The 17,779-nt window shown below is 34.4% G+C and overlaps 2 protein-coding genes across 2 annotated transcripts; both read left to right on the top strand.

Annotated features, from left to right (window-relative positions):
- Positions 1–5,263, top strand: LOC111010136 (cucumisin-like). The gene is made up of 10 exons (XM_022283471.1): positions 1–108; positions 234–322; positions 641–735; positions 898–1,144; positions 1,783–2,296; positions 2,804–2,901; positions 3,097–3,324; positions 3,560–3,668; positions 3,743–3,956; positions 4,593–5,263. The coding sequence occupies exons 1-10, from the start codon at positions 16–18 to the stop codon at positions 5,156–5,158; spliced, it is 2,253 nt and encodes a 750-aa protein (XP_022139163.1). The 5' UTR covers positions 1–15; the 3' UTR covers positions 5,159–5,263.
- A 3,624-nt stretch (positions 5,264–8,887) lies between these two features.
- LOC111010021 (cucumisin-like) lies at positions 8,888–15,700 on the top strand. Its single transcript, XM_088118067.1, has 10 exons — positions 8,888–8,999; positions 9,171–9,259; positions 9,348–9,442; positions 9,531–9,777; positions 10,945–11,458; positions 12,134–12,237; positions 12,349–12,570; positions 13,624–13,735; positions 13,825–14,039; positions 14,982–15,700. Exons 1-10 carry the CDS (start codon positions 8,904–8,906, stop codon positions 15,508–15,510), a joined length of 2,223 nt encoding a protein of 740 aa, XP_087974193.1. The 5' UTR covers positions 8,888–8,903; the 3' UTR covers positions 15,511–15,700.
- The last annotated feature ends 2,079 nt before the right edge of the window (positions 15,701–17,779 follow it).

Raw genomic sequence — 17,779 nt, 5'->3', positions numbered from 1 at the left:
GAGCAATACTAAAATATGTCTTCTCTATTCTACAAACTTATCTTCGTCAATGCATTGATCAGTGTGCTCGTTGCCCGTTTCTATTATTCTAGCGATGATGATCGAAAGGTACAAGTTATTCAATTTTAATGTCTCTACTTGTGAAATATATTGGGGTGCTGTCGTGTTTTTCGTAGATAAAATTAAACTGACATATATATATATTTGTTTGTTCTTTCGTAAAATTTTTGCAGATTTATATTGTGTACATGGGGAGCAAGCCAGAGGACACAGACTCTGCTCATTTGCATCACAAAGGAATGTTGAAAGAAGTAGTGGGCAGGTAGTTTTGATATTCATTTTGCACCATTGAAAAAAGAAGATCCAACCACATACAATACAAACGTGGATTGGTTTTTGTTTATTTTGGAGTCAAATATTTTGATATAATCAGTGTATCTGTCATGGTCATATATGGCGGTGAAACCTTCGCTGACTCTATAATATTTGGTGTCAGGAAATAAATATAAATTACTAATTCATGAGTTTGAATTTCCCTCTTAATTAAGCTTAGTTCTTTTAGACCAATGAACCATACGTAATGGTTATATATGGTGAAACATTAATGTTTTGATTCTTTTTTGAGATTTTTTTTCCTCAGAAATTTTGCTCCAGAATATGTGATATGCACTTATCACAAAAGTTTCAATGGATTCGCGGTGAAACTCACCGAAAAAGAAGCTCAAAAGATTGCTGGTACAGCATACTCAACTCAACATCTTTTATTTAGCCTCTCTTCTGTATGTTCCTCGCATAAGATAAATACTTCGGTATGTTTTTTTTCAAATAAAAAGAAGAAACATCTCTTTTAGTTCAAAGGAAAATTAGCGAGTGCATGATTTGGGGATTTAATTTCAGATAAAGAAGGCGTGGTGTCTGTGTTTGAAGATGAAAAACATGAAGTTGAAACCACAAAATCATGGGATTTCCTTGGTTTTCCACGAAACGTTCCTCGGCTGCCCCAAGAGGAAAGTGAAATTATTGTCGGAGTTTTCGACACCGGAATCTCGCCGGATTCTGCCAGTTTCAACGATAAAGGTTTTGGTCCTCCACCGGACAAATGGAAAGGCATTTGCCAAACCTTGGCTGGCTTTCATTGCAACAAGTAAACATTATATTGCTTTTATAGAAGTATAAAAATATATATTTTTCTAGACTTAATTTCATTTTTACTTTTTATTCTTTCTATTTTTTATTGATTATAAATTCATTGTACTTAAAATATAGTATATAAAGATAATATGCTTTGACGAGCCAGGCAGGTAGATAATATTAATATTTTGGAAGCAAATAAATTATATAATAAATATTAGCTAGCCAAGCACATCCAAATATTCCAACTATTGACTAATATATATAAACTATTCATTGATTCTTATTACGTACAGAGGGAGAGATTAACATGGTGCTAGAAAAGACCCATCGTGTTTCTTGAAACGCATTTAAAATCACTTCCTTGAAATTTTCAACAAATGAGGAGCAATTTTAGGAATCATAGAAACCAAATCGGTTTTATTTTTGGATAGTTTTTCTGAATAATAATAGGTAGGATGAGATTTAAACATTTGATTTCTTAGTCGACCATATTGTATCTTTTAACACAATAAAAGAATATTTGTCATCATGTCCATATCTCAATAGAAAGGGTCATTATGTCCATATCTCAATCATTTGTCATCATTGGACATATCTCAATAGTTATGTCCGATAAAAAAGTAACTAAGAAAGGTTGTAACTCGTCAGAAAAATCATTGGGGCTCGAGTATACATGAAGGATGGCCCCCTTCTACCTGGAGAGGTTATGAGCCCAATCGACACCGATGGCCATGGGACGCACGTCGCGTCGATAGTGGCGGGTGGGCTGGTGGATCACGCAAACCTCGAAGGGCTTGCGGAGGGGATGGCGAGAGGAGGGGTTCCCTCTGCGCGCATTGCTGTGTACAAAGTATGTTGGTCCGATGGGTGCGCCACTCATCAGGTTCTTCGGGCATTCGACGACGCAATCGACGACGGTGTGGACATTATATCTTACTCAATTGGCGCCAAGGTGCAGAAGCCTTATTTTCAAGATCCCTTCACCATTGGAGCCTTCCACGCCATGAAGAAGGGAGTACTGACCTCTAAATCTGCTGGAAATAACGGTCATAAATATTCCACCGTCACAGGCATCGCTCCATGGGTTCTCTCTGTGGCTGCAACCACCACTAATAGAAACTTCGTCACAGATGTGCGCCTTGGCAACAACCATGCCTATCAGGTCAACCATTTCCATTTTACTTTTCTATGCCTGTTCCATCATTATTTCTTTGATATATATATATGAATTTTAAAATTAAATTTATTGGAGTAATAATAGCTAGAAAGTAGATAACAAAATAATGAAACCTACATGTGGGAGTGATATTTGTAAGCTTAAATTCAAAAACAAAAAGTCAAATAATTATCAAATGAGTCCGTAATTTTCTTTTAAATCTATTTTAGTTTATGAAATTTTGGTAAGAAATATTCGAATGCATTTTAAAACAGAAAGCAAAGATAATATTATTGTAAAACAGAAAGTTTAAAATTAAATTGTTCCTAAATTTATAAGTTTTGATTCTCAAATTTTAAGATTAGATTCAGTCTATATATTTTTAAATTTTTTTTTTATAGTTCTTAAACTTTGAATAACAAGCTTTTAATAACAGGCTTGCTCTTCTTATTATAATAATTATAATACAAGATCAGATTAGGATGTATAAAACATTATTTTGCATGTGTTCAGGGATATACAGTTAACACATTTGATCTTAAGGGGAAGCAATATTCCCTCATTTATGGTGGAGATGCACCCAACCCCACTTCTACTAAATCGGACTCCAGGTAATTAATGGTCGTTTTTATTTTTCTCTAAATTGTAGTGGATAGTAAAAATCTTTTATGTATTTCAAAAATATGTCTGATGTTTTCAAAATTCACTTATATCAATAGCATATTTAGATAATCGTATAAGTAGTATATCTCATATATATTGTACAGACACTCATTATGTCTATATATCTTAATTTTGACAAACAGTGTTTGCAAAGAAAATTCTGTGAATGTGGAGATGGTGAAGGGAAAAATCCTTGTTTGCGATTCATTGCAGTATGCTTCAACATTCAAATACCTCATTAATGGCCCAGTCGGCGTTCTGATGCAAGACAACAGACCCAAGAACGACGGCAGGTCCTATCCTATGGCCGCTTCCCACCTCAGCAGAGACCGTGGCGGAACTGAAATCGAAGAATACATGTCTTCAACCAAGTACGTTATTTCTTCGGCTTTTAGATTCATTAATGATTTAATCATGTTTAACATGTATAAAGCCATGTGTTCAAATTCCACATTCATTTTCACTTGTTGGACTTTGTGTAATGTTCCAAACCACAAGTGAGAGGGAATCTTAATGAGCTCATATATGATTAAATTTATCATAGATTTAAGTTTTTGAATTCAGAGACGGTTTGATTTAATAAAAGTTTGATCCTCTGGTCCACAGAAATCCGACTGCAACCATTTTAAAGAGTAACACAGTATATGATGGTACTGTTAAAGTTGTTCACTTCTCCTCGAGGGGACCCAACACAATAACAAAGAACATTATCAAGGTTTAATTTATTTTCTGGTTTCCATTAATTGAAACAAAATATATATATAAAACTTTGTGTTGCCATGCATGCAGCCGGATTTGGCTGCTCCAGGGGTTCAAATTCTAGCTGCATGGTCTCCAACTGCGCCAGTTTCTCAGGTTGAAGGAGATCCCAGGAGGACGCTGTATAATATAATTTCAGGGACATCCATGGCATGCCCTCATGCCTCTGCAGCTGCTATGTACGTCAAAACATTCCATCCGACGTGGTCTCCTGCTGCAATTAAGTCCGCTCTCATGACAACCGGTAACCATTTGCGACCATTCATATGGTAAAGAAAAATATTTAGGTCCTGACTAGTGAATATCTATTTTGTGCTGGCCACATAGAAATAGGTCCTCATGAGTCAGAAATATGCTTTCAATTTTCTATTGATCACTCTTATACATCAATATTCATGGGTTCATCTTAAAATCAATTGAGAATAAGAAAAGTAATTTATGTTTATTATAAACATTTATTAAGTTCTTTATCTTTTTCAATATGAGATTTAACCTGCTTCTCAAGATTGTGGCTCTTTTGGCTCATCGATCTTAACCATATCCCATTTTTGGATCATCTAAGCGTGTTGTGGACTCTATATCATCTCAATGATGAATAAATCACCACTAAACCCAAAAGGTTAAGCCAATGGATTAGGTAGGGTTTAATTTATATATTAGATATTTAACACTCTCACTCACTTGTGGACTTGTAATATTGGACAAAGACTCAAAAAGTGGAAATCACGATAAAGGGAGAAAAAAAAACAATGTAGGAGTTCGAAAACATAACCTGCTCTCATACCATATCAATTTTTATGGGATCCATCTTTAAAATCTTACATGTGTTTATTATAAACCTTTGTTAGGTCACTTATATGTGTGAATCGGTTTTGTCTAGCTAAACCCATGGGTAGTTCAAACAAAGAACTAGAGCTTGCATATGGTTCGGGGCTCCTAAACCCGCTCGAGGCAAACAATCCTAGATTGGTGTATGATGCAAGTGTAGAACACTACGTGAATTTCTTGTGTGGGCAAGGCTACACCACCAAAATGCTCCGAGCCATCACCAACGACGACAGTGTTTGTACTCCCGGCAGCTCCATCTCAGTCTTCGATCTCAACTATCCTTCATTCGCACTTTCAGTGGACCCTTCCAACTTGAATGTGAATCAAGACTTCAAGAGAACTCTCACAAGTGTTGCAATGAAACCATACACATATTCGGCTAGAGTTTATCCTGAGATACCAGGCCTGGCCATCTCGGTGAATCCTATTCTGCTCTCGTTTCATGGCGTTGGAGATACGGGTGAATTCACGCTCCGAATTAGAGGAACTGCCAATTTGGGGAAGGGCCAGAACCAGAGCCAGGCAATCTCTACCTCTCTGGAGTGGAGCGACTTTGGTGCGATTCCGCACAAAGTGAGAAGCCCTATATTAATTTATCTTTCTAATATATCTAATTAATGATCCTAAATAGTTTTGATTTGGTTTATTATCTTGAATAAAAAAGAATGAAACTGTATAGGAAGTACTATTTGCTTCCATCACTATTCCATCTTCTCAACTATGTATCTAATAATATTCTCTATGTTGCAACATCTTGCATTTTACGTCATCAAAGTGAACATTCATAGCTTCGCCAACTCTGCCAATGTTTCTTTAAAACGTTGGCAGAAAGTTAGCTCTACCAACGATTTTTAAAGGTCGGTAAAAAGTATGGTTCTGCCAATGTTTCTTAAAAAACGTTGGCCATGTACTTTCCCAACACACTTTTGTTGATTTTTTTGGCCATGAATATTTATCGTGGGGAGAAACTACTTCCAACGTTTTATTGATCTTTTCCCAACAATTTATAGCATTGGGAAAAATTCAAATTTTTACCGTGAAAAGCAAGAAAGCTACCCACCTTCAATGTTCTAAGAAAGTATAACATGAAGCTGAACTTCAGCAAGTCTTCAACGTCACCTCAAAGAAGTTTCTTGGCTTCATGGTTCACCAACGTGAGATAGAAGTGAACTCAAACAAGATTCCGCAGTCCTGAAGATGGAATCGCCTAAGAACTTGAAGCAGATGTAGAGCCTCGATGACAAGATAACTAGCTGCCTGAATCACTTTGTATCTTGCTTTTGTATCTTTGTTTTTATGGTACGGTATTTATTGATTTTGAGAATAGTCAACAATGACCAAATAAATCATAATTTAAGAACATGAATCTTTTAGATACTTAGGGTAATGGTAATGGGTAGTAAAATTAGTTCATATATTTCAAAAAATGTCACCGCTTCTCAAAATTTCAAATATAGTAAAATATTTGAATTTTATTTTTATAATTTTTATTATTCCAATTTTATTTTTATGATATCTAATATACATTCCAGGTATATTTTTATCTGATATAAATTCAATGTATATCTGTATCTGATATACATCCGATGTACCTTGGATATACTTCCGATATACATCCAATGTACCCATGATATACATTTTCAGATGTAAGTATTGTACCTCTTAATATATATATTTAATGTACTTCTAATTTATGATATATTAAATATATTTGCAACTGATATACTAAATATAGGGTATATCAAATGTTTAATTTTTAGTGGTATATTATCTGTTTAAATTTCTAGTTTACTATTGCAATTTGTTGATTGATATACTAATATTATCAATGATTACTATGTCACTACTATTTATTATATATTAATATTAATTAGATACTAAATATAAGAGATATCAACTGCTTAAATTTATAAAGTATATCAGATTTCTAACTTGTTTTTTTTGACGTGTCTGATCCACATGAACCTTTTATACAATAACTTTATATTTAAATTTTCTTTTGCACTATTGTTTTCAGATGAAAAAAAATATTGGATATAATATTGGTATATTATAGGCTATATCAATAGTCAGATATATTGCAGATATATTATAGATATATATCAAATATATTGCAGGATAAAGTTGTAATTTTAAAATTGGACCTCCGTTTTTTATTTTAAAAAATGCTGTATTTGAAAAAACTAAATGTGGTTGTTATTTTGCTTATTGTACTAAATATTTTTGTCATATTTGCAACTGTTTCTAATTAAAAATGGTTGTTATATATATACACACACATATATACCGGTTGCTCACCACCATTAAAAATTGATAGTTCATTATTTATTTAATTAAAAAAATTAAGTAATTTCACATTTTCTCTTTTTTAGATTCAAGATCACGACTTTTTAGCTGGAGATTAGTGTATTAACCAATTGAACTAAGTTTAGGTTAGGATTGAATTTTTCCTTACAATAGCTTCAATTTTTTTTTGTTTTTTTTATGGCCATAGCCTCAAATTGGTTAATCCTTCAACCTCCATCAAAATAAAAGTTTGAAAACAAATAATATACGAACGTGACACATTAGTGCGCTTGATAGACATACTAAAAATCAGAGAAGTAGATAATCTAATAGCAAAAGATAAAATAAATTTTGACTTTTTTGGATTATGTTTACATAATCATGCCTTTTTTTAATACGACAAATAGGATCTGAAGATTTAAACACATGACCTCTTGGTCAAGGATATATATCATCTACAGCTAAGCGCTCAGATTAACAAATTCATGTCATTACTTATCTAAGTATCCTTTTTTAGGTATTAAGACACGACACTATATTATATTATCCATCATTGTTCAAAATAAATTTCATTAAACTATTTTTCAAAAAAATTAATAAATTTTAAGATATTATTGAAAATTCCAAACATAGGAATGACGACCGAATCAAAACAAAGTTTATAAATTTAGGAACGAGAATTATATTTTAAGGTAGAGATTATCAAATAATATTGCTGGCCGCCCAAAGATATTAAACGAACAAGTTTGGGATAAATAGCTGTTTATAATTAATTGCTAGATTAGTGTATGTTAACCCTATAAATTTGTTTAAAATCTTTTATAAGTAACCAGTGAGAGCAACACATACGATGCATGGACTTTATCATTTTATCATATATTATAACTAATTTTTTTCATTCAAATACAAATCTCTCCTCCAATTTCTCTAATTTTAACTCTCAATATTTACAAATTTCTCTCTCTCGATCCTTACCCCTCCAATTTTCTCTCTCTTTCTAAATATTATCTCTCCACCCTTACAAATTCTATATAAACTTAAATAAATAATAATTTGAGTAAGAAATTTGAATGGACGGAGAAAAAAAAGAATTTAAGAGTGAATGAAAAAGAATTAAGGACTAAGTTGCAATAAAATGGTGGTCAACTCCCGGAAAACTTTTCATTTAATTACAACATACATTTTCATATAGATATAGGTCAACTTAAGCTCCTCCGTAATAGATTTATGTAATAATTTCAGCATATTATAATCTTCAACTTGTAATGTGAAACGAATTAGAAACTGTTAAATTAATCAACTGTTTGGGCTTGATCAATTGTATGTGTCCTCCATATCTCTATCTCTCTCTCTCTGACTTTGGTTGAGTTGCTACTGTTTTTTGGCTTCTCTTTATCTTATTTTGTTCATTTAGGCAGTCAAGAGAGAGAGAGAGTTTGATTATGAAGTTATCAACGCGGAAACAGGCTGCAAACGAAGAAACCCACATGCCAAATGATTAAATTTTGTGACATATTTTGACCATTTCAAATCAATATAAAACACAAGTTCTTACGTGCAGCAGCGTGCTTGTTGTTTTTTTAGTATTCTGCAGGGGTTTTTTTCTCTCTCTCTCCCTCTCTAAGTCTACGAGTTGAAATTCTTCCGGTTGGGGTGGCAAGATGTGCAAACAAAGTTTGATATTGGTTAGGGAGAGAAATGATCTATGATATATAGATGAAAACAATTATTTATGTTGGTATATATGAGATTTTTTGAGTGAAATCAAAAGTAAAACTGCGAGGATCATGTCCAAATCAGACAATATTATATTATTATAGAGATACTTGACTAGACGAGAGTGCCTTATCATTTAAGGCTTCAAAATGAATTTGGCTTGAAAGGGTCAGCTGTCGGGACCAGACCCTGGAATTTTGATTATTATTGTTAAGATATACAATTCATATTTTTCTAATAGGCAAAGACTTTTGGAAGATGATTATTCGAGAGGAATGTATGACTTTTTTCAAGATTAATGTATAAAAGGACGACCTTCATCTTCCACTTTTGATCCTCAAATTATATCACAAGAAGAAATATGTCCTCTTCTCTGATCTTCAAGCTCGTCTTCCTCAGCCTCTTGTGCGGTCTGTTAGCTTCTAGCTTGGATTCTAACAACGATGACGGTCGAAAGGTAAAAACTAGTATTATTGAATTTAGACTGCTTGATTTTGTTGTCTTTAGAAGACAAAGAAGAAAATAGATCAGGCAATTGATTTTTCTTTTTTTTAGATAGGGAAATTGCCATTTGATTCATTGAAAATGAAATTAACATGTATTTTTGTTGTTGTGTAAAATCTTGCAGATTTACATCGTGTACTTGGGGAACAAGCCAGAGGATACAGCTTCCACTCCTTCGCATCACATGAGAATGTTGGAAGAAGTCGTTGGCAGGTTATATTATAAATTTTTTTCCTTATCTTTTCAATTTGAAATCCTTAATACAACAGGCATACTAATAAAAAATTTTGAATGGTTTTAGCACGTTCGCTCCCGAAGCTTTACTCCACAGCTACAAGCGAAGTTTCAACGGATTCGTGGTGAAGCTCACCGAAGAAGAAGCTCAAAAGATTGCTGGTACGTCACTTGTAATTCCAACAAAAGCCTCAAAGTTACAAACTTTTCCAAACTAATAAGTTGATAATTTTGGGTATGATCTGATCAGCCAAGGAGGGTGTGGTCTCTGTATTTCTGAATGGAAAGAAGCATCTTCACACCACAAGATCATGGGATTTCATGGGTTTTACAAAAAACGTTGCTCGTGTAAAGCAAGTTGAAAGCAACATCGTCGTCGGAGTATTGGACTCCGGGATCTGGCCGGAATCTCCAAGCTTTAGCGACCTTGGTTACGGTCCTCCTCCGGTCAAATGGAAGGGCACTTGCCAAACCTCCGCCAACTTCCATTGTAACAAGTAAGCCGAAATAAATATACTTGTCCCTAATCTTTTCAAGTTTCAATTTAGCATTAGATTTTTTTTCCTTAATTTTTAACCATCACTAAATGTCAAAATAAATGTTATATGAATTTAGACAGTAATATAGTTATTAGGTAAAGATTTTAGTAGGTTAATTTCTTTTTATTACATAACCAACCATTTCAAGTAAGTAAATTTTCATTGAGTGGATCATATTGAATGGATAAATTTTTTTTATTTTATGAGTGACATGTCTATTTTATCCAACTAAAAGATACAATATTTTTTTTAGAAAAATTGCAGTGTATGGCAAAAGAAAAAATGGATGTATTTCAAAATATGTCATCTGCTTTTTCTTAATTTTTAAATATAGTACAAATTTTATCAGTAGTGTATCAATTAAAAGTTTGTGAGAAACATACGTGCAAAAAAGGAGACCTAGATGAAAACACTCAAATTGAGAGAAATGGTAGATATATCGTAATTACAAAATAGACTTGATTTTGAGAACCAAGTAGATGCAAAGACAAAGACAACTCTCACCTTACCCGGTGGGATGTTGTAACCCTTCCTCGAAACCTTGGGAGCATTGGTATTGGTAATATTCTAGCATATCAGTAGTATATCAAATATTTATATCGATAATATATCAGCGTATATCACATACATATTGCACAAACACTTATATTAGTAGTTTATTATATGCATATCACATACATATGACAAGTATATCAAACACTCATATTGGTAGTATATCGAATGTAGATCACATACATATATCAGTAGTAAGATATATTACACATATATTACAGATATATTTCCGATGTATATCATTTGAATAAAGTTGTCATTTTAAAATTGGACCCCAAGTTTTTTTAGTACTCTATTTGAAAAAACTAGAGAGATGTGGTTACTATTTTGCTAATTTTACTAAATATTTTTTCCATATTTGCAACTGCACCTATTTTTTAACTCTAACGTGTGTAATTTGACATTACATTGTCAAGTTATAAGTTTTAACATTTTGTGAAATAGAAACTTAGTTGAAAACAAATTGATCAATGTATAGCCATAAAATTGAAACTAACAATGAAATTGAAAGACCAACGCATAGAATAATAAGCTCAATAATCCAATATTGCCAATGCTCCAAACTTCTGTTAGAAAAATCATCGGAGCTCGAGCATACCGCAGCAACAACTTCTTTCCTCCCGAAGACATTAGAAGTCCAAGAGATTCAGACGGCCATGGCACACACACAGCATCAACGGTGGCCGGCGGTCTCGTGAACCAGGCGAGTCTCTACGGTCTCGCACTCGGCACGGCGAGAGGAGGGGTTCCCTCTGCGCGCATTGCTGTGTACAAGATATGTTGGTCCGATGGGTGCTACGACGCCGATATTCTAGCAGCATTCGACGATGCGATCGCCGACGGTGTCGATATCATATCTCTTTCCGTTGGCGGGAGCGAACCCAAGTATTACTTCAATGATTCCATTGCCATTGGAGCTTTCCACTCCATGAAACATGGAATATTGACCTCCAACTCTGCTGGGAATGACGGTCCCGACTACTTCACCATTAGAAACTTCTCTCCATGGTCTCTTTCTGTTGCTGCAAGCAGCATTGACAGAAAGTTTGTGACAAAAGTGCAGCTTGGCAACAAGAATCTCTATCAGGTCAGACATTTATCTCCTTAATTATGTCATTTTGAAACTATATAGCTAAATAACATCCTCATGAAGCATGCAAGATCTCAACTTTTCCTTAGATTTGATGAACAAAACAATTGTTAGAAGTTAGAACAAACTGCTTTGTGTTTGAGTCTTAATATTGGTCTCATATTTACATTAATGGAGATTTTTGTTCTCGTTAATCGATTAAATTACAAGTTTTTTATCCTAATAACTATATTAATATTCATGGAATTTCATCTCAAAACCAGCCTAAATATATTATAAACTTTTGTTAAGTCTCACTTATATTTTCAATACGGGATGTATCAACGTCATGCTAAAATTTTGATCGAAATATATTAGATAAAAATAAAATAATTGAATGGACAAAAATAGTAACTTTTTAAAACTTTTAACAACCAAAATGAATCCTTCAAAAGTTTACAAAGACTTAAATAAACAAAAATTTAAAGTATATATATGGACCAAAACGCATGTTCTAAAAAAACAAAAATCAAAATCGGGCCAAAGTAGAAAGTAGATGTACCAAAAACATACTGAAAGAGCATAATTGTAATGTACTAATAACTTTGCAATTCTCTCTATATATTTTAATGATCACATAAACATGATTGTATTGCATAATAATATTAGTTTTTGAATTGATGTTGGGCACAGGGATATACAATTAACACATTTGATCTTCTGGGAAAACAATACCCTCTAATTTATGGAGGAGATGCACCCAATATCACTGGAGGCTTCACTAGCTCCAGCTCCAGGTAACAGAAAAAGGACCAAATTTATCATTATTAAAAACTCCAATTATGGGAACAAGTTTAAGAATTTTACTATTTTTTTTTAAATTTACTAACATTATATATTGAAAACAGATTTTGCTCAAAAAATACAGTGGATCGCAACTTGGTGAAGGGGAAAATCCTTGTTTGCGACACTGTATTGTCACCTTCAGCATTTGCTTCCTTTGGTGGCGCAGTGGGCGTCGTTATGCAAGACGCCGGCGTCAAGGATAACGCCAGGTCCTATCCCTTGCCGGCTTCTTATCTCGGCACGGCGGCCGGCGGCAGCATCAAAAACTACATGGCTTCAAACCGGTACTTTTTCTCGAACACTCTCTAAATGTCAACTAGGGTTCAGGTTCTAAATATCAATGGAAATATTGATACGAATGACTGATCTATTTTCTAAAAGTATTAGTGAAATATGAAACATCCGACTAAATATATGTTTTAGTTTTTAGGATTTTGTTAAATTTGATCTTTTATATGTTTTAATATATTTTATTATTATATAATCTCTATCAGAGAATGTTAAAATTGACGAATTATAAATTTACATGTCACGATACACGATGTTTAGTGAGTCTTTAAAATTTTTTGAAAAAATGAAATTAGGTTAACCCGAAGAGAAGTGAAATTTTTTGTCAATTTCATAGAAATAATGTGAAGGAGAAATTAATTGTCAATTGGTTAGGTATCATATAATGTAATCTTAATTATAATCAATCAATTTTAATGGTCACTAACATTGTCATGCTCATCATTAAATAATGTTTGACAACTCAGATAGATAAATGTAAAAATATAGATTCCTTTTAGAAAATAATGAGATGTCAAATATTTAGTAGTGGGTATTCAATTCATGAAAAAGACAATCAAAACACCTCTTCATCATAAATGATCTGTTTGTCCCACAATGACTTTGCCCAATAGAAAAATCCCAATTCATTGGGTCTTTTGATACAATCAAATAGAACCCAAATTATTGTTATTGAATAAATCTTCCTCTATCTGTTGCGGGTCCAGGACTCCTTCTCCATTCCCTTCTTCAAACTCCAATTCGTATTATTCACAGAAAAATCTCTAATCAACGATAGAACAAAATCCATTTTGTATCATATCCAAAGATTCCTGAGTTCGGACAGAAGAAGAAATGCCACTCGATCATTATCAAATCGACTGCAATCTTTTTCTACCTGTGAGGATCCCACAATGTTAAAGATTAAAATAGCTATGAGAACATATACTTAGGTTTAAGGGCCTATCTCTATATCCTCACATCTACGTCTTGATTTGGAATATATGTCTTACTCGATCTTAACCGGTGAAACTAAATGATGTTTGATGGATATATTTTTGGATGTACAGAGCTGCGACAGCCACCATTTTGAAGAGCAACGCAGTGAACGACACATCTGCTCCTTTAGTAGTTTCCTTCTCCTCCAGAGGACCAAATCCTGAAACCTTCGACATTCTCAAGGTTACCATATTTAATTTCTCTTCTGGTTTGCTGCGGCTTCTATTATTCATGAAATATTTTCCATACTGATTTAATGTAATTTCATACAGCCGGATTTGACTGCGCCGGGAGTTGAAATTCTGGCCGCATGGTCTCCCATTGCGCCCATCAGCGGAATCACAGACTCGAGGAAGTCCCTCTATAACATAATCTCCGGCACATCCATGTCTTGCCCACATGCCACCGCGGTCGCTGTCTACGTCAAAACATTCCACCCCACCTGGTCTCCCGCCGCCATTAAATCAGCTCTCATGACAACAGGTACATTTTCATCCCAACAATGTTTAGATGTTTATCTATGATCAGCACCCTTGCTTAAAAATTTCACAGCTCTTTATTTTTCTAAAAAATAGAAATCAAATGTTTTTTCTTTCTCTTATTTGTCAAAAATTCTATAACTTGTGAGCAAGAAAGAAATAGATACTAATCAGTAAACATACAGCAAAATAATTTTATGGTCGAATATAGAATTTAGTCTCTATACTTTAGCTTTCACCCTAGTGAATTTGAAAGTAGTAATTTTTATAAGGTTGTAATTATTAGTACTCCCATATTTAACGAAAAAATCTCACTCACTGGCATATAATTTATATGTATTTTTGAAAATGTCACAATTTTTTTTAAGTATAGCATAATTTTGATTTTTTCTTAGTATACTTTACGTCACATCTAAATTAGACTTTCATTGAGTTGTATTATTTTTGTAAATTTTTTACCATTATGTTTTATTTAAAAATACATATTTATTTTATGATATTTACAATAATTATCTCAGGTTGATTTTAAATTTATATTAAAGTAAGTAATTACATGCTAAATCCTTTAAATAAACTAGTAAGTTTTTTTTTTCTTCCTTTTATATGGATTGTTGAGATATTTCTAATTAAATTTACCCGATTTAGATTTAAATTTTTGGATTGAGTGATAGTTTATTAATGTTTAGTAAGATAATATCAGGGTGGAAGTTAAGTCATGTGTTCAAATTTATGTGTTATTGTTTCCTCCTCATTTATAATATTTTTAATTAAATGCATAGAATTCAAATTTTTTAGTTGAGGATAGTTATTTATCTTTACGAGTAATAATTCTATTTTACTGAATTAAAACATAGAGAACCCAATATTTTGAGATTACATTATCATTTCATGGATTCCTTCAGCCAATTTTCCCCTTTTTAAACTCACTTGTTTGGTTTCTTTTGCAGCCACTCCCTGAATCCCAAACTCAACCCACAAGCAGAGTTCGCATATGGAGCAGGCCACGTGAACCCTCTCAAGGCAGTAAATCCAGGGCTGGTCTACGACGCACATGAGAGCGACTACGTTAAGTTCTTGTGCGGCCAAGGCTACACCACGGCCATGGTCCAGCGCCTCACCGCCGACGCCAGCGCCTGCACGCCCGCCAACACCGCCCGCGTCTGGGACCTCAACTACCCTTCCTTTGCTCTTTCCTCCACCCCCTCAGAATCCATCAACCAATTCTTCACAAGAACTCTCACCAACGTTGGCTCAAAAGCATCCACATATAAAGCTGCAGTTTACGGCGCCCCACCGGGCCTCACAATCTCGGTGAGCCCTCCGGTTCTGTCGTTTCACGCCATTGGAGAGAAGAAATCCTTCAAACTAACAATTCGAGGTACTTTGAGCCACTCCATTGTGTCCGCTTCTCTGGTGTGGAACGACGGGTTGCATCAAGTGAGAAGTCCTATCACTGTTTATGTCGTCAATAAAGGTTGATTGATGATTGAGCTTGGTTTGTGTTTGTTAATTTTTTGAACTTGAAAATTCCAGTTCTTTCACTGTAACTTCGCTTACTACCCTGCAAAATGTGTACTATTAATTGTTTTTCTGTTTTGTATTGTTGTGCACTAAGTAGTACATTATGATCTAATGTTTATATAATGATAATATTCTCTGTTGCTCTTAATTCTTCAAACAATTCCAAAATTTCTGTAATATTATGGAATATCCTATTTGATAAAATAGTGATGTGCCAAGATCATCTACTTGCCTTGCACTCAAGATCAAGATAAAGATGCTGTCAATTTCAGAGATCCAGACAATTTTGTAAAATTTACCTATTTGGCTTATTTGAGAAATCCAATCCATTAATTGAAGACATCAATACCCAACCTATTGGACAATTGATGTGTCCAACGGCTACCTCCTATAATCACTAATTCCATTAAGTTGAAATTATTGACAACGGGAGTTATTTTCTGCTTTGAATGAACCAACAGACCGTTGGTTCATTTTGTTTTTTCATTTTTCATTTATTGGTTTATTATTTTCTCATTCTTGTAGTTGCCATTTTTGGTTTTCTTTTGTGCACCAGTTTTCAATTTTTGCTTTATATGTAAATAGGTTGTACTTTGTATGATTCAAGGAAATGAGAATTATCTAAAGTGTATCTTGCCTTGAATTTGTTTAGTATTGACTTTCTTTAGATTGTTATAGAGTGAATAAATAATATTTTTGTTATTATTTCATAGAGTGAATAAACATTTCCAAAATTTATGTAAATAGTATACACTACAAGAAATTTGAGATTCGGCGACCAAATCTTCGGCGACCAAATCAAATTTAGTCGCCGAAAGTATCTTTCGGCGACCAAACGAACTTTCGTCGTCGAAGGTCTGGCTTCCGGTGACGAAATCTTATGTGGTCGCTGAAAGTAACAGCTTTCGGCGACTACGCATAATTTCGTCGACGATGGCAGGACCTTCGGCGACGAAATCGTCGCCGACGGTGGGACTTTCAGCGACGAACAAATACTTTCGTCACCGAAAGCACATTCCAGAACCTTGACGAAGATTCTGGATTGACATTCGGCGACGAAACGTACATTTCGTCGCCGAAAGTCAAGGTTTCGGCGACCAAATCTTTATTTAGTAGCCGAAAGTCAGGGTTTCGGCGACCAAATCTTCATTTGGTCGCCGAAACCAGTCAGGGTTTCGGCCATCAAATCTCCATTTCGTCGCCGAAAGTAATTTATTTCATGTTTTTGGCGGGCCTTTTCGACGACGAAACCGGGATTTCGTCACCAAAAGGTATATTTGAATTACCTTTCGACCACCAAATTAGGACCTTCGGCGACTACTTTAAAATCGTTGCCGAAAGGTGCCCTAAAAAATCTCTCTTCTTCCCCATTTCTTCATTTCTCTTCTCTTTCTCTCATCTCTTTCGCGTCGCCCCCCCTCCCCCGATTTTCAGATCTTCGTTCGCCGCCGCCGCTCGACCTCCAGCCGTCCGCCGCCGTTGCCGCCGCCTCGACCCCGGGCAGTCTACCTCAGATTCTGTCGCACCACCCCCGCCTGCCGCCTCCGATACCTCCTTCGTATTCGGTTTCGCCGCCCGCTACCGCTGCACCGTCGTCCGCCACTCCCAGCTGCTGCTCGCCCACCACTGCACCGCCGTCCGCCGCTCCCAACTGCTGCCCGCCCATCGTTGAACGCCCGTCGGCGCCGCCTCGACCTTCTAAGGTTTTTTTTCACTTTATTTATGTTATTTTTTTTATATTAGATTATATTTATTTAGGTTATTTTATTTTTAAAATATTATATTTATGTATATTATTTTGCTTTTTTAATCTTGAACACAAGCTTGAGTTATTTGAGAAATTTTTGAATTATATATTTGGATTATTGTGAATGCTATGTGATTTTAACTACAACACTCATAATCGACAACATAGTGTTGTTGGAATTCAATAACTGTAAATGTGGCTATCCTGCAGTTATGGTAGCCATTTAGAACATATGTCATGTATAGTTTAGCTACGCTTATGTATAATGTGGTTTTGAATGATTTTGTTGAGTCTGTGAAATGAATTGGTGATTGTGGATGTTTTACATAATAAAAGTAAGTTTTTAGAATTTGAAGTTTGAACATTAGTTTTTCTTAATTTTGTGGGGTTTTATATGTACCTTTCCTTTAGTTTGTATAATTTGGATTGAAGTTAATGAGAGTTATATGGACATGAGAGAGTTGTGTGTGTGTTTTGATA

The sequence above is a fragment of the Momordica charantia genome (genome assembly GCF_013281855.1).
Source record: "Momordica charantia cultivar OHB3-1 chromosome 9 unlocalized genomic scaffold, Mcharantia_2.0 BLBB01000009.1, whole genome shotgun sequence".
Classification (NCBI taxonomy): Eukaryota; Viridiplantae; Streptophyta; class Magnoliopsida; order Cucurbitales; family Cucurbitaceae; genus Momordica; species Momordica charantia.
Note: the sequence above shows the minus strand (reverse complement) of the source record. Positions and strands in the feature narration are given on the sequence as shown.

Excerpts from the sequence above, each read along its gene's own strand:
- LOC111010136 (XM_022283471.1), top strand. The coding sequence starts at position 16 with ATGTCTTCTCTATTCTACAAACTTATCTTCGTCAATGCATTGATCAGT. Across the intron at positions 1,145-1,782 it reads GCTGGCTTTCATTGCAACAA|AAAAATCATTGGGGCTCGAG; the intron begins GTAAACATTATA and ends GTAACTCGTCAG. Across the intron at positions 3,669-3,742 it reads TAACAAAGAACATTATCAAG|CCGGATTTGGCTGCTCCAGG; the intron begins GTTTAATTTATT and ends CCATGCATGCAG.
- LOC111010021 (XM_088118067.1), top strand. The coding sequence starts at position 8,904 with ATGTCCTCTTCTCTGATCTTCAAGCTCGTCTTCCTCAGCCTCTTGTGC. Across the intron at positions 9,000-9,170 it reads ACAACGATGACGGTCGAAAG|ATTTACATCGTGTACTTGGG; the intron begins GTAAAAACTAGT and ends AAAATCTTGCAG. Across the intron at positions 9,778-10,944 it reads GCCAACTTCCATTGTAACAA|AAAAATCATCGGAGCTCGAG; the intron begins GTAAGCCGAAAT and ends AACTTCTGTTAG.